Here is a 15,475-nt window from a genome sequence, read left to right on the forward strand (position 1 = left end):
AAAAAAAGGTTTATTACTTACAGGACGTGGAAATTACATGACACACCTGGGGCCACACAGCAAGGTTGCCAGTAGAAAGAAAGCTCAAGGGCCTGGGGTTCTCTTTTTATTGGAGTTGAAGGTAGAGGCCTAGGGTTTTGAAAGCTCACTCTTTATTGGTGAATTTAAAACATGAGAGCGGGAATTTGAAGCATGAGAAGAGAAAACACAAGTGGCTCAAATGGTCAGTTATTGAAATCAACCAAGATCTCTGAAACAAAGGAGCTTGGAGATGGAGGGGTGGGTCTTTATCTAATTGTGGGCCTGGCATTATGTTTATTCGAGATAGCCATCTTTGAAGCGGATGCCTCTTTGAAGTGGATAAAGTGGAGGCAATCTGCTAGATTTTCCTGGTTTGCAGTCTGAATGTATCTGGTGATTTTTCTGAGTGGCCCATATAGCAACAGGCACAAAGGTTGTCCATATATGAGCTACTGTTGTTGTTTCTCTGAATTGTACATCAAGTTGCCCTACTTTATATTGTATGGTTCTGGAAAAGGAGCAGTTTTAGTTCTCAGTGATTCCAAGTGAGAAGGGTGGGCGAAAAATTGGAAACATTAATTTGGAGAATTGTAGCTAGATATTGGAGGAAATGAAAATTCAGCATCCAGTCCAGTTTAAAGGTAGAAAAAGAAAACCTCAAAGACAGTTAACAGGACTAGAATCTGATATCCACTAGAGTGCTTCCTTATAGTTTAATTTTTCAGTGTGGTACAAGACATGTTTACTAAGAGAACCAAATTTATAATTAGTTCCTCTGTAATAGAAAGCCAAAAGTGGATAAACCTATGTTCAGTAATTAATGTTTCAATATCTTACCTTATTTGGAAATAACCTAGATATTCAGTAAATTTTCCATCATTTAATTTAACTTAGCAAAACTCTGAAGTTTTTAAGTTACCAAAGAGATTTGGGAAACTCTTTTTAAGTAGACATACCATAAAACAGCTATTGCTGAAAAGTTCACCTAAACTCTTACTCCACTTACATCTGTTTAAATCACTTGTTCTTAACAATTATGTTTAGATTACTCATGAAAGTCTCACTAGGCATTAGACAAAATTGGCCATCATCCCAAGCTATTTTTCTTGCTGACAAATTGTGTAACCTAGATAATAAGAACTTATTTGAATTGTAAACCCAAGTAGAATAAAAGCTTCATGTCTGCATTATATCTAATGTTGATAAATCTGAGATATGCCTTTTTAAATTAAACCAGCAAGTTTAAACTACCTTTTATTTACAGAAGATTATCCCAGATCACATGAACTTGAAAACCGTTAGGGTTAGTTTCTTTATTACTGAGTTTTAGGAATACTTAATTCATAGTATTTATTTTTAAACCAATTAAATACAGCTCTTTTACAAATTAATTTTGGCAATACCATCCAGAGGTAGAGAGAAAAAAAATCACTTGCATATAACATACATCTGTATAGACATACATAAACATGCAGCCAGACACAGAGACCCTATCGCTTCCGTTCCAAAATTTTAGCTGTGGATCAGGTACAACAATATACAACTTACTAGTTTATAGACTACCTTTGACTCCAAATTGTGTCTGGCAGATGGAACAAGTTAAGGTTACCTGCTCCAGTGGTTAAAGCATTTTACAAATATTTGTGGAGAAGACTTTTAAGATTTGTATTTGTCTTTGACAAGTTATCTTAAGGAGGGTGTGGACTAGATTTTGGGTAAGAGGTTTTACAACAGTTTATATTTTAAAAGGCCTCTTTCCCTTTCTCTTTTTCCTTCAGGCTCAGGTGATTGTGGGCAGAGTTTTAGTTACCTCCTAGGGTATTTGTATTTCAAAAACATGGTAAGACTTACATCTTAAGGGACAGAGAAAGAATGTAAGTTTCCTCCTAGGAGTTTTAGTGCCTTTTGGATGGTTTTGGCAGTCCCAATAAAATGTAGTAGGGCCAACCTGTAATTAGGGGGAGTGTCCTGTAAAAATAATTCCCTGGACTCAGGGTCAAATGGGGCTTCTCCAGGGTTGGAAATGAAGAGGGGGTCACTTGGGTCACTATGGTCATGGAAATGATAAACCCATTGGACCATGCCAGTTTTGCACAGCAGGAGATGGGCCTCATCGTAATGTTTTCCATTCACAGTGAGCCTTAGCAGTATGGAAGAGTCGGCATGGTGCCAGGCATTAAATATCCAAGTGAGGAGAGGAGGTGCCCTGGTATGAATATTGGTGGCTCTGGGTGCTTTTGCCTTCTCATATCCTTTTTTTTCTCCTCACTTAGAGGCCTTGCTAACCCTGTCAGCTTTTGCCTTGGTGGCAGGGATGCCTTGTGAGGCGTTTTTCTTAGTTCTGCCCTGTTCAGGGGAAAGCGGAAAGGGGCTCAGCATCTGTGCTCTCTTGGAGGAAACAAGCTTGTAGTCCAGATGGATCTTTAAGAAAGTTATGGATTTTAGGGTCTTTAGAGATACTGACCAGTTGATGCATTTTGGTGGTCACAACAATTTAGAGCTCATTCTAAACAAACAAGAAAACCTGCAGTAGTCTGCTCCCTTCTCCTCTTCCTGTTGCATAAAATCTTTGAGAAGGGTTTGAATATCAGTTAAGGAGTGGTTTTTGAACTCAGTTTCTACTTCTTGTTTTTTCCTGTTACCTTGATCTTATGTGTTGTTACCGGAAAATTTTAGATGACGTCACGGTGAGCGCCTTTGTGGGTGGCTGCTTTCCTTTCCAGGTGTCCCAAGAGGATACTCCAGGATTGTGGTCGGCCTCTATTAGCACCAGATACTCAGGCTCTTTGGGAAAAGCCCCCAGGCTTTTGGAATGTATTGGGTTGGCCAAAAAGTTAGTTTGGTTTTAAGTAAAAATAAAAGACACATTTTTCATTTTCACCAAGAACGTTATTGAACAGCGTATTCATTAACCAAATGAAGTTTTTGGCCAACCCACTAATATCAAATTCTTGGCATGTTAGTATGCATAGCACTGAATAATGCCCAGGAAGCGACCAAGGGGTTTTGCGTTTATCAAAGAGCCGGTGTACCTCCTCAGCGTTCTTAGGAGGCACTGGTGCTTCATTTTTTAGTAGCGTTATACCAGGGATTGGACCCGATATCCCATTGGGTTAGTGGACAAAGAGTGACAGTAGTGAGTGAAGTGGTGACACAGACCATAGGCCTCTGGTGTATTTTCCCTCAGGTGGTGCCATTGGTTTCCATTGTGAGGCTCTTTTACTGTGCTAGGTTAGGACACTTAGTCTAGGCACAACATACTGACACCGTGGTTACAGACAGAGGTCTCCCCTCCTCACCTACGGGAATCTTCTCGTGCCTTTAGCCCAGAGCCTTTCCTTGGGTTGCGGTAATAACCTTGCTGTCCAATTCACTCTCCTTAGCTCTCCTTGGCCTTGAGGCGAAGAGGATCCTCACACATATTAATAGTCATTCAAGGCCTGTATAATTAGTGGTCTCATCGTCTCATTAGACCATAGATGGCCTTGATCATACTGCTCTGAGGAGATTGTTGGCAGCTGTGACCTTTTGGGTTTTGTGTCTCAGGCAACACATGACAGAGGCAGTACGCAAAAGCACGTTGCTGCAAGGCAGATCCCCAGCAAGTGGTGTTCCTTTCCCAGATGATGTTCCTTACCTGAGTTAGGTGGTAGTAAGCAAGCTGCAGCTGAAGGGCGTTCCTCTTGGCTTACTGCAGGGCAATCATGCAATCCTGCTGAGTACGCCTATCAATAACCAATGTTGTGGCTGGACTGGCCCTTGTGATTCTTAATATGATTACAGGATGTCCTTCAGCAATAACCATTGAAAACTTTGGGGGAAAAAAGTGTTTTTACTTATAGGACCTGGAAATTACATGGCACACCTGGGGCCACACAGCGAGGTCATCATGGGGGGAGTGGGGGGAGAGGGGGGAGAGAGAGAGAAAGAGGGAAAGAGCACACACAAGCCTGGGGTCGAGGGCAGGGTACTAGGGTTTCGAGGGCTCACTGTTGGTGAATGTAAACGTAAGAGTGGGAGTATAAAACATGAGAAGAGAAAAAAACAAGTAGCCCAAATGGTCAGTTATCAAAATTAACCAAGATCTCTGAAACAAAGGAGCCTCAGTGGGAGGCATCCTGGCTCTTTATCTAGTTGTGGGCCTGGCATTGTGTTTATTCGAGATAGCCATCTTTGAAGTGGATACTTCACCAATCAAACCTTAAGTCAGGCACTTGCATTACAGAGTAGAGAAAACCCAGTTATCTGGGCTTACGCTACATGCTTATTGTTTCCTTTTCTGATAGATGAAGAAAAGCTATAATTTCTTTTGTAATTGCAGAAATAACAAATAATACTTTGCTGTTTTTGGTTGTTTTCTGATCTTTAGCATACTCATTGAACTGATCTGGAATTAGTACAGAATATTTGAGTTTTAAGCATCATTTATGTTATTAACATGTAGGATGGTGAATGTCACTTTCTATAGGATCACTTAACTGTATTGGAAACATAGAGACAGAGATGCTTAAAATTTCAAGGTTTTTAGAAAGTCACTTGTTTGTATCATCTGTTAATGAAAAGTTATTTTATATATATATCTGAGTGTGTGTGTATATATATATATATTTATTTATTTCATATTATAAATCGACTAAGCATGCCTCAGATTCCATAAAGACAATCCAAACCCCATTTTTTGTGTGTGTAGAAGCCAGTCCAATTCAACACATAGTCACATTTGCCATATCACCAACTTTGGTCTGTGTGTTCTGATTGTTTTTTACCCCCCACAGAATGACTTCACCCCGTTTCATTGAATTTGTCTGCAAACATGATGAAGTTTTAAAATGCTTTGTTAACAGGTAAAGCTTTCTTGGTTTCATGGATTACTCTTGTAGCCTTTTCTTTCTTTTCTTACAGTTTTTATCTCAACAGAAAAAATGTTACTTCTGTTACTATTCAAAAAATGCTCAATGACAAGTACAAGTGTAGTAGGTGTGGATTAATATGTATTTTTATTCTGTTTCAATATCTGTATATCTAAATTTGCATGTCACTTAATGCTACTCATCCTTCCCATCCATGTAAACAATGTGTTTTTCTTTTAGGAATCCCAAGATTATATTTGACCACTTTCACTTCCTCCTTGAATGTCCTGAACTGATGTCAAGATTCATGCATATCATAAAAGCACAGGTAGTGCTTTTTTTAATCTTGTTTTTAGAATGTCTAATGAATACTGTTCAGCTAATTTGAATACTGTTCAGTAATTATTATACTTGAGACCACCTGCTGTAAGTGGAGTGACATTACCTTATTCTTTACTTTAGTATATGGAGTTACATTAGTATGTTACTTTTGTATGAGGAGTAACTTTAAGAAATGTACATTGAGTGCCTACTATGTGCAAAGACAACATGTTGCCACATTGCTGAAATGGAACACTAGTCCTATAAGGCTGATGGTCCTTGGGGATTTTATCCCCAAATACATTTGGGAAATATAACACATGCCCTGTTGGAGATTAATAAAGCATATCAGCAGCTTGCTAAAGGCTTTGAGAAGCCCTTTGGTAAAAATAATGGTTTAGCTTTGTTAGTCTTCCAAACTTAGTTGACCTGAGAGCTTTCCCCGACGAGGGTTCGTTCCATATATCTCATGTTTCATGAAACATGCTTGGGAAAAGCTTGTTTTGCTACTTAGCAGCTATGTGACTTTGGGCATATTTCTAACATCCTTGAGCCTTGGGTTCTTCATCTGTAAAACAGAGATAATGACACCAACCTCATAAAACCTCCATGGTGAAGAATAAGTTTTAAATAGTGACGTGTATATATGTTCAATAAATGGTAGTTGTTTTGGAGATAGAAAGGATATCTTCTGTCTCCAAGGGGATCTTAATTCAGTCTAGAAGGGGAGATAATAAATGTACCCGTAAAATATAGTAATTACAGTATGACCTGATTTTATAGGAGTTTAAGGGAGGAAGAGCTTGCTTTTGGCTGCTGTAGTCAAGGGAGATTTCAAAGAGGAGGTGGATTTTAATCTAAAAAACATGCAAAATTTTGATAGGACTAAATGGGGAAGATGAACATTCTAGCCAAGATATGGGTCAGGACATATAGATGGAAAAGTGTATTAAAATACAGTGGGTTAAAGCAGAAATTTTGTGTAGGTGTGGAATGAGATGTAATTCTGGGAAGGTAGATTAGGGTTATACTGTATGGAATGTTGATTGCTAGATTGCAGACTCTCCATTTGCTTGGCTATCAGGAGCCACTAATAATTTTAGGAGAATGACATGATCCTGCAAAGTTTTAGGAAATAATTTGTATGAAATGTAGGTTAGACTGGAGGTAATGGTTTGGTTAGTAGTCATAAGATAAATGCTATAGGTATTTTAAATTGTCTTCAGGGACACTGATCCTTTTAGAAATTAAAGCTAAGAACTCATCTTTATAAAATTATACACATGTGTATAGGTCTCCTTTGGCATCTGTTTAATAATGATGATGTAAAAGATAAGGTAGTAGTAATAACTTGCATTTATTGAATGCTAACTTTATGTCAGGTTCCGTACATTTGTTTCACATAGATTATTTTATTTTTTTAACAATCATGTGAGATAGGTACTCCTTTACTGAAGCTGGAGAGGTTAAGTAACTTGTTTAAGTCATTCAGCTACTAAGTGGGGGAGCCAGAATTTAAAAGTCCATCTGGTTCTTAAGTTCATTTTCTTAATCTACATTAAATTACTCCATTCTAGGGTAAATGAGATTACAGGTGAAAGAAGCTTTTAGTTTTTGAAAGAGGTAGTTTGCTATATTTAATACTGTCTCTGCTTTTCACTTCCTTTTCCCTCTTCCCTTCCTGTATTCATTCAAAGAGCATCTGTGTTAGCTATCCACCTTTTTGACCCACAGAGGGGGTTTTGTTGCCTGACCAGTGCGGGTGTCCACTTGCATAGTGGTGGCCCAGTGAGGAGCTTGGACGTGCTAAGGAGGGTGTTTGTGTGGAAGGGGAGCTCAGCACGGAGTACGTGAGTTGGCGCGGTATATGGAGGATGTCCACTGTGCAGGGTGGTGACAGTTGCTCAGAGTAGTTTGACAGAGCTTGAGTGGGGTATAGGGTATCTATGCAGTGAATGGTCCATGTCAGTGACAGAAGATTGATTATGTATGAGGTGGGGCAGTTGATTGAATAAGTCAGTATAGTAAAGATAATGTGTCTCACTGTTGGAGAAAGTTAAAAAATGGAGGAAAACGATGAATCATGTACTATTGGATTGGAATTGGAGATATCATTGTGAACTTATAGTTTCCTATGTGGTTAGATAGATATAGCAAACCTGGCATCCATTTCTTGGTCTCTGAATACCATTCTCAATGAACGAGAGCCTGTTGGAGAAATGGCTAATTCAGAGAAAGTACAAGATGAGCCTGGATCATCTTATTGTGCCAGAAAGTTGTGCAAAGAATTATGAGGTTATGTCAAAACGATTCAGGACCAACTTGAATGGATTCTACTGGCCAAATCTGGAACAATTTGAACATCAAAATAAATAATGATGGCAAAATATTGCAAATAAAATCGGAACCCATAAGTCTATAGTGAAAGAATTAATGAATGAATGGAAAGTTTGCTGAAGGGTGGGATATTTTTATAGGTTCAAAGTATCTCCTCTTAGAATACTAACTAATTACAAAGATTAAAAAGGAACTTTACAGTGGAGAAGCTTGGCAGTGATCACAGCAGACATACCAGTGTGCCAGCTGATAGGATGCACTGAGAATATGGTATCACTTCTTTGATATTCCTGTCAAAGATGCATACCCTGAATTTAATCATGGGAAATCATCAGACTAACTCTAATTGAGAGACATTCTACAATATAACTGACCTGCAATCTTTAAATGTAGGTCATGAAAATTAAGAAAACACTGAACAGCTGTACCAGAATGAAAGAGGACAACTAAACGCAGTTCATGAGTCATTATGCTATACAGGATATTATATGGATCCTGGAAAAACTTGAAATGGGGTCTGAAGATTAGATATAGTAATGTATCAGTGTCAGTTTCCTGATTTTGCTAATTGTAAACTGCTTGTGTAGGAGAATTCTCTTGTTTGTAGGAAATACACACTGAAGTATTTAGGGGTGACTGGACATCATGTTAGCAGTTTACTTTCACCTTAGCGGAAAAAAACCCCACCATTGTACTATACTAAGAAATTTTCTGTAACTTGGCGGCTATTAAAAAAAAAAGTAAAAACAAAAACAACTGCCTCTGCTAAGGGATTGACTTCTTCTTCTGTTGGTGGTTTTCAGGTGGCCTGGTAGTTAAAGGGAGAGACATTTTGTATTGCTGTACAAATACTATTAAGAAGAGCCTCTGTAATCAGTCCTGTTTTGTGATATATTTTATGGAAATGCAGGTACTCAGAAAGTTTACATTCAGAAATGTGCTCTTTGGCTCTGTAGGTATATGGATGTGTGTGTGGATGTTCTGATCTTAACAGATAACTTACTAGCTTTTGAAGGTAGCATTTTGTACCTTTTAATGTTACATTTGAATTACTTAAAAAAAATTGCCACTTGTATTTATTTTCAAATGGTCCACATTTTCTATGCGAAGGATAGAATTTAATACTAAATATCTTATAATGGCAAATAAGTTTACTGTCATTTAAAATACTTATTCGCAATAATTTTAACATTGTTGTGAGTGATAAGACAACATCTATTAGCGTTCTGGGAGTTGAGTATTTGCACAAATTACTTAACCTCTTGGTGCTGCGTTTTTCTCTTCTATGAAACGGAGATAATAAAAGTCCCTTTTTCTCAGAGTGTTGTGAGGATTAAATGTGAAAATGCATGTAAAGCGCTTAAAACAGTACCTGGCTTATAGATGCTTTAATAAACGTTAGTTAATTTATGATTATAATTATTATTATTTTGTTCTGTATTTGCATTATTTCATTTAATCCTCAGAATTAGCCCTTGAAGTAGGTATTATTTCCCCCATTTTACAGGTAGGAAAACTAAAGTTCTGAGAGGATTGGTAATTCCCCTAAGATCACAAACCTAGTAGTGGCAGGTCCAGGATTTCAAACCATGTTTATCAAACTTCAAAGCCCATATTTAAATACATTACTTCTGTGTAATATTTTTTCTCTCCTCTTTTACCTAAGTTTTAGGAATAATCAGCATTAAAATTTCAAGCACTTAACATTCTAGCCTGTTTACTAAAAATGAAATATTTATATGACCAGTAATGAATATATAACAACAGCAGCGTTTTATTCAAAATGTGGAAAACTGCTAGAAGTATGGACAAAATTATACATTTAACTTTGGAAAAGGGAACATTTACTCTTTTCTTATTGAAAGAACAGACATTAAAAGGCAAAAATTAATCTTGCACCAGTTATTTTCATAAAAATATTTTTATTAAGAATTAATAAAAAGGTGTTTAAGTCTTTTGAAGAAAACAAATGTTTAGTTTAGCTCAGATGAAGAAATTTACTGGTATCCTAAAAATTGCATGAGAGAGAACCTCTTTGTGGTGTTGGACATGGATCGTATTTATCTCTTGAAACTCTTGGCTTTTGTGGTATTGCACCACCCTGGTTCTCCTTTGACTTTTCTAGCTGTGTGTATCATTTGCTAATAAGCAAATTCTCAATCCTGACCTGTGATCATAAACTTCTCTGTTCTTGGTGTTTGTCCCTGTATCTTTAATCTCTTGAACAAGGGACATTACCTTGTCTCCAGTTTCAGCTTTGTTCATGACTCTCTTTCTAATGTCTCAGCTGCAGAACGTTCTAGTATTTATTTCTAAGCTCTTAGTAGTTATATCCCAAGTAACCTTAAATTCAGAATATATAAAACCTCATTCGTTGTCTTCCACCAGTGCCTTCTAGGAGTGGGGTAGACGGGGGTGGTGCTGGGGTTCCCCCTCTAAGCTGTTTCTGATTTTAAGTTCTGCCCCTAGAGATCTTCTCTTACTTTTCTTCTTTATTCAGAGGAGTAATGCTTTTCATATTTACTTCATTGTTCTTCTTTCCTACCATGACCAGGACCGTATCACTCTTTACCTATTATTTCAACTGCTGCCTAGATGGCCTCCCTTTATCCTGGTACTACTCTCATTTTAATGAGTGCATTTACCATGCTATTCCTCTGGCCAAGTATCTTCAGTGGCCACTGTGTCTTTTACTTGATTCGAAGGATCCATAATTATGTCCTTGATTTACTTACAAAAACTTCATTCTTTCAATATGTGTAGGGTTATGCCGGCGCCTTCACTGCATCTTCCGCAGAGAAACGGTTTCTCCTTCTGAGCCTTTTTCCTTGTCTCCCTTAGCCTGGTGTGCTTTCTTTTCCTCCTGCTTGAGCAAGACTCACCCATCTTTAAGTCCTGGTTCAGACCAGGACCTCACGAAGCCTTTGTACTCCACTTATCTGCACAATCTCTGAATTCTTAGTGCACTGTGGTCTGTACTTCACTGTTTAGAACTTGGTATCATTATGTGTTATATTGTTCCAATGTTATTCTCATCTCTTTAACTGTATTAAACAGTTTTCAGCAATGAAATTTTTACAGCTCTTATGTTACCTGAGTATTGGCACATCCTAGGTACTCAATAATACTTTCTGATGAATAAAATTACAAATCACTTACAGTTTGCATATCTGGCAAAAGAACAAAAGGTAGAGACTTTCTTTACTGCTCCCGAGATCTTATTCTTCAGTTTTTAGGGTGGAGGAACGGAAGAAAAAAAGATAACAAATTCCTTTCTAGTTGCTGCATATATTCAAAGGATAGAAATTAAAATTAGGCATAAAGATTATTTTCATAGAAAATTAAATGAACATGTAACATAATTTTTCTGGATGTGGAAATTCATTCTTACAAGCCTTCTTGGGTTTAAAAGAAATTGAGAATGTGTTCAATTGTGTGTCTGATATTGAATTCTTTTAATTTATCAAGTCTTTTCTGTTGATAATGTAGGGAATTAAAAGAAATATGCTCTCTAGGTAGTCAAAGTGTTTCAGCTCAGATCTGCCTTTTTGTGAATAGTGGATGAAATATCAGAACCTTATCTAGAACTACTTATTATAAATAAAGGTCTAAAAATGATTATTTGTAGAAAGGGCATTTAGCATGCTAGTTAAGTAAATCTGACAGTTAAGTGACTGAAATACTGCTAACATATTTCACTGTTATTTGTTGGGGTAGCCATTTAAAGATCGCTGTGAATGGTTCTATGAACATTTGCATTCAGGACAGCCAGATTCAGACATGGTGCACAGGCCAGTGAATGAAAATGATATCCTGCTAGTTCACAGAGGTATGTTTAACAAAGTGATGTGTGTGTGAGGCACGAAATACAAGTTATTGTAAATTTTAATATGTAAAATTAACCAATGCTACATATTTAGATTCTATTTTTAGGAGTAGCTGTGAAGTTGTGTCAAAAGCAAATTGTGCAAAGCTAAAGCAAGGAATTGCTGTACGGTTCCATGGAGAAGAAGGCATGGTGGGTATAAAAATAAGTGTTGTTAAGATCACTGTCTCTAAAAGATTGAAATGCCCTTCAATAAAGTTTAATATTTAATTGATAATGGAAGAAATTTAATGTAATTTTAATGTTATTATTATTTAGAAAAAAATTTCACCATATATTTCTGTTGATACTTAATCTTATTTTCTTGAACTCAGGGTCAAGGTGTTGTGCGTGAGTGGTTTGATATTCTGTCTAATGAGATAGTCAATCCTGATTATGCATTGTTTACCCAGTCAGCTGATGGTAAGTTGTACAGTCTAGATGACTTTTTCTGTGACTTGTCACATTTTCAGACTACTTCAGTGCATTTTATCCTTTTATTCCTATAGTAGCCCTGTGAGCTAGGGTGGTTGGATATTCCCTTTTCATAGAAGAGGACATTGAAATTCAGGGTTTTTGTTTACGTTAGCAGTTAATGAGTGGTAGGATCTTGAGTGGAACCTGACTCAGCCTAGCGTTCTTTCCTCTGAGCAGTTGGTTCTCAAATGCTTGCCTCAAGGACTAGTGCTGGCCTCAAAGAAGTTTTCATCAGTTCTTTGTATAAAATAAAACTAAATTTATTCAATTTAAGGATCGTCCTTTAGTCTACCTTTCTTGAGTTAAAATTTCCTTTTATAAAATCATGCTAGTAGATGAACTTAAAAAAAATACAAGTCCGTGTTGGAAAAGTTAAAATTTGCTAACCTTATTTGAGTTTCCAACTCTTAAAAGTTATTGGTCATTAAAAACAAAGTCTAGAAATCATGGTGTGTTAAATCTTAACTTATAATCTGTTTGTTTATAGTAACTTTGTTTTCAGCCCTTTTAAAAGATTAAGAGTTGGTAACTAAAAAGCTCTTATTTAACCATGTAATGCAAATAAAAAACTCTCTTTATTGAAATGATGTTTGCTACCTACTGAATTGTAATTTGATACTGTAGGCTAGATGGCAATGGTTACCACCTCATTTGTATAAGATATACCTGAGAGTTCTTTAACTTAATAAAGATTTACATCCAAGTGAAGGTGGGATTTCAGTTTTTAAATGCTTTGTTCAGTTGCTTTCATTTCCTGAAAAATTTTTCTTTCCCGATGTTTAAATTCTTCTATAAGGAGAGAGTGTCTTATTAATTGTAGTTTCCTATTGTATCCAACCAAACCAGCAGCAAATCTCCATTGAATAAGAAGGATGACTGTATGAGAGGCAAGTGGGGGTGGGCTGCAGTGATGCTTGGGAACTGCAGATATTCACCAATGTGATGGGCTCCTCAGACACATTCGGTGTATTTGAAATTATTTAGGAATATGGGACTTCCTACTTTAATTCTGTAACCTTTGATTATTTGCTCTGAGATGAACTTAGTGTCTTTGTGATTTTACGACAAGTATGATGAGGCCCTAGTTTAGTTATTTAGGCCTAATCTTTGAAGCAAGATTTAGCATTAAAACATTGTATTTTAGATTTATTTCTTTTCTTTATAGTCCCTTATTCTGAGTTGTTTATTTAGTTTCATATCTGAAAAACAGATTTGGTGTGGAATCATTAGTTGAGGTGCTTATTCTACAAATTTATAGCAGATAATATGATGAAGCACATAGACCATAGTTTCTGATTCGTCCTTTTTGTAAGCCATGTATGTCTTCTCTTTGGGGCTGTAATATTAATAAAATATAGATGAAATATTTTCACGTTCTTATGTTTAGTTGACAAGAAGAAAATTACATTTAGGGTTCCTAAATGTGGGGAATGTTTGGATAGACCTAATGTATGTAGTAATTTCTTTAAAGCTTGCTTTCTAATTAAATTAAGATGCTTACTATAGAGCAATAGTAGTGTAGTAGAGTGGCTAAGAGTTTGGCCTTTGACGCATTCCACTGAATGTGAATCCTAGCTCTGTCCCTTTTTCTGCTATGATCTTGTGCCAATAAATGTAATATTTCTGGACCTTGATTTCCTTATTTGAATATGGTGATAACCTATGTTTTGTAATATAGTGGGAAATCAGCTGATGTGTAAAAATGCTTAGCGCAATGCCTGGCACATAGAAATCAGAAATAAATATTAGATGCTATTATTATTATTTTTAAAATATTTTTTAAAATTAATTTATTTTATTTATTCATTTTTTTTTGGCTGTGTTGGGTCTTCGTTGCTGCACGTGGGCTTTCTCTAGTTGAGGCGAGCAGGGGCTACTCTTCTTTGTGATGCACGGGCTTCAGTACTACTGATGCATGGGCTTCAGTAGTTGTGGCACAGGGGCTCAGTAGTTGTGGTTCGTGAGCTCTAAAGCACAGGCTCAGTACTTTTGGTGCACGGGCTTAGTTGCTCCGTGGCATGTGGGATCTTCCTGGACCAGGGCTCGAACCCTTGTCCTCTGCGTTGGCAGGTGGATTCTTAACCATTGCACCACCAGGGAAGCCCGATGCTATTATTATTATTCTGTGAAAATGATATTTTCTTATTGAATAGGGTTTTTCTGAGATGATGAAATGTCACAGTTTTATTGGTTTTGAACTTAAAACATGACATAAACTTTATATTCTATCTTAATTCACTTTCGAGCTAAAAATTATTATTCATTTCCTGAAGACATTTTCCCCCGTTTGTTTCTTTTTTTTCTTTTGATTTCTCTGTATCTATTCTTTTTAATAACCCAAATTTCCCAGAAAGTACTTAGAGAAGGAATTATACACAGACCTAGGGGAGGAAATAGGTAAAAGTATTTCTGATTATTCTCAGAATATTGTATTTTTGGAATAATGGTTATGTTTGTCTTTGAAGTCTTTCTTCATCTCACAAAACTTTGTTTTGACTTTTTTTTTTTTTGGCTGTGCTGGGTCTTCGTTGTGGCATGCGGGCTCTCTAGTTGTGGTGTGTGGGCTCCAGAGCGCGCAGGCTAAGTAGTTGCGGTGGGCGGGCTCTCCAGTTGTGGCACGTGGGCTTAGTTGCACACAGCATGTGGGATCTTAGTTACCCCACCAGGGATCGAACCCGCGTCCCCTGCATCGGAAGGCGGATTCTTAACCACTGGACCACCGGGAAGTCCCTGCTTTGACTTGTAATACCCAATCTTATATCATGACTGGGAATGATTCTCAAAAGGTACTTAACAGTGGGTGACTAGCTTCATGTGGCCCTTTTAAGTCATTCAGCCATAAGCTTCCAAATGTGTACCTTATATCTAAGTAAACTTACTGGTCATGTCAATTTAGTCCAGTGCCAGCACTGATAAATCAAAGACCAGCAAAGCACAAAGAGTTAAAATATGTATGCTCAATGGCCAAACATTTCACTTTCCAATACTTCCACTTTTCCTTTGTTTATTTTTGATGCTATTTCATTAGATTTATCAGTCTTTCTTTTTGCCCAGGTACCTAGAAGAGAAGTAAATAGCATGAGCTCAGTAAATATTTGTTGAATGAATGAGAGGTAGTGATCACACAGAAAAAATAAGGAAGGTTATTTAAAGTTGAGATCTTGGTATTAGGTTTTTCCATTGCACTACATTTTTTTTTGAGACTTTCTTATTGTGGTAAAGTATACATAACATAAAATTTACCATTTTAACCATTTAAAAGTGTACACTTCAGTGGCATTAAGTACATTCACCACTATCTATTTCCAGACTTTTTTTTCATGTAACTGGAATTACCCTCCATTGCACTAGAGTTTGGCAATAGTCAATAACTATTGCTAATGCTGTTTTTACTTTTATACCTCAGTGGTACTTATTCAAACTTGATTATTTGTCATGAGGAAAACAGTTGTACATTTAAAAATTTTAGTTATTCTCTTGTAGCGCTCAATTCCTTAAGGAGCAAAATGTAGTGAATACCTGCTACGCTGGGCATGTATAGGTGAATGAGACAATGTCTGCTCTAATTCATAGCCTAAGTAGTTATTTCCACACTGCCTGGGAA

The 15,475-nt window shown here is 36.8% G+C and overlaps 1 protein-coding gene across 4 annotated transcripts in view; it reads left to right on the top strand.

Annotated features, from left to right (window-relative positions):
- Positions 1–15,475, top strand: part of HACE1 (HECT domain and ankyrin repeat containing E3 ubiquitin protein ligase 1) — a 93,947-nt gene that overhangs the window by 52,662 nt on the left and 25,810 nt on the right. For all 4 annotated transcript variants that reach the window (XM_036871898.1, XM_036871897.1, XM_036871901.1 and 1 more), the window contains 5 exons: positions 4,797–4,865; positions 5,112–5,199; positions 11,247–11,358; positions 11,450–11,547; positions 11,730–11,817. In XM_036871898.1, coding sequence (XP_036727793.1) covers positions 4,797–4,865; positions 5,112–5,199; positions 11,247–11,358; positions 11,450–11,547; positions 11,730–11,817 — 455 coding nt within the window. The remainder of the gene's footprint in view (positions 1–4,796; positions 4,866–5,111; positions 5,200–11,246; positions 11,359–11,449; positions 11,548–11,729; positions 11,818–15,475) is intronic.

Source organism: Balaenoptera musculus, chromosome 12, assembly GCF_009873245.2.
Source record: "Balaenoptera musculus isolate JJ_BM4_2016_0621 chromosome 12, mBalMus1.pri.v3, whole genome shotgun sequence".
NCBI classification, from domain to species: domain Eukaryota; kingdom Metazoa; phylum Chordata; class Mammalia; order Artiodactyla; family Balaenopteridae; genus Balaenoptera; species Balaenoptera musculus.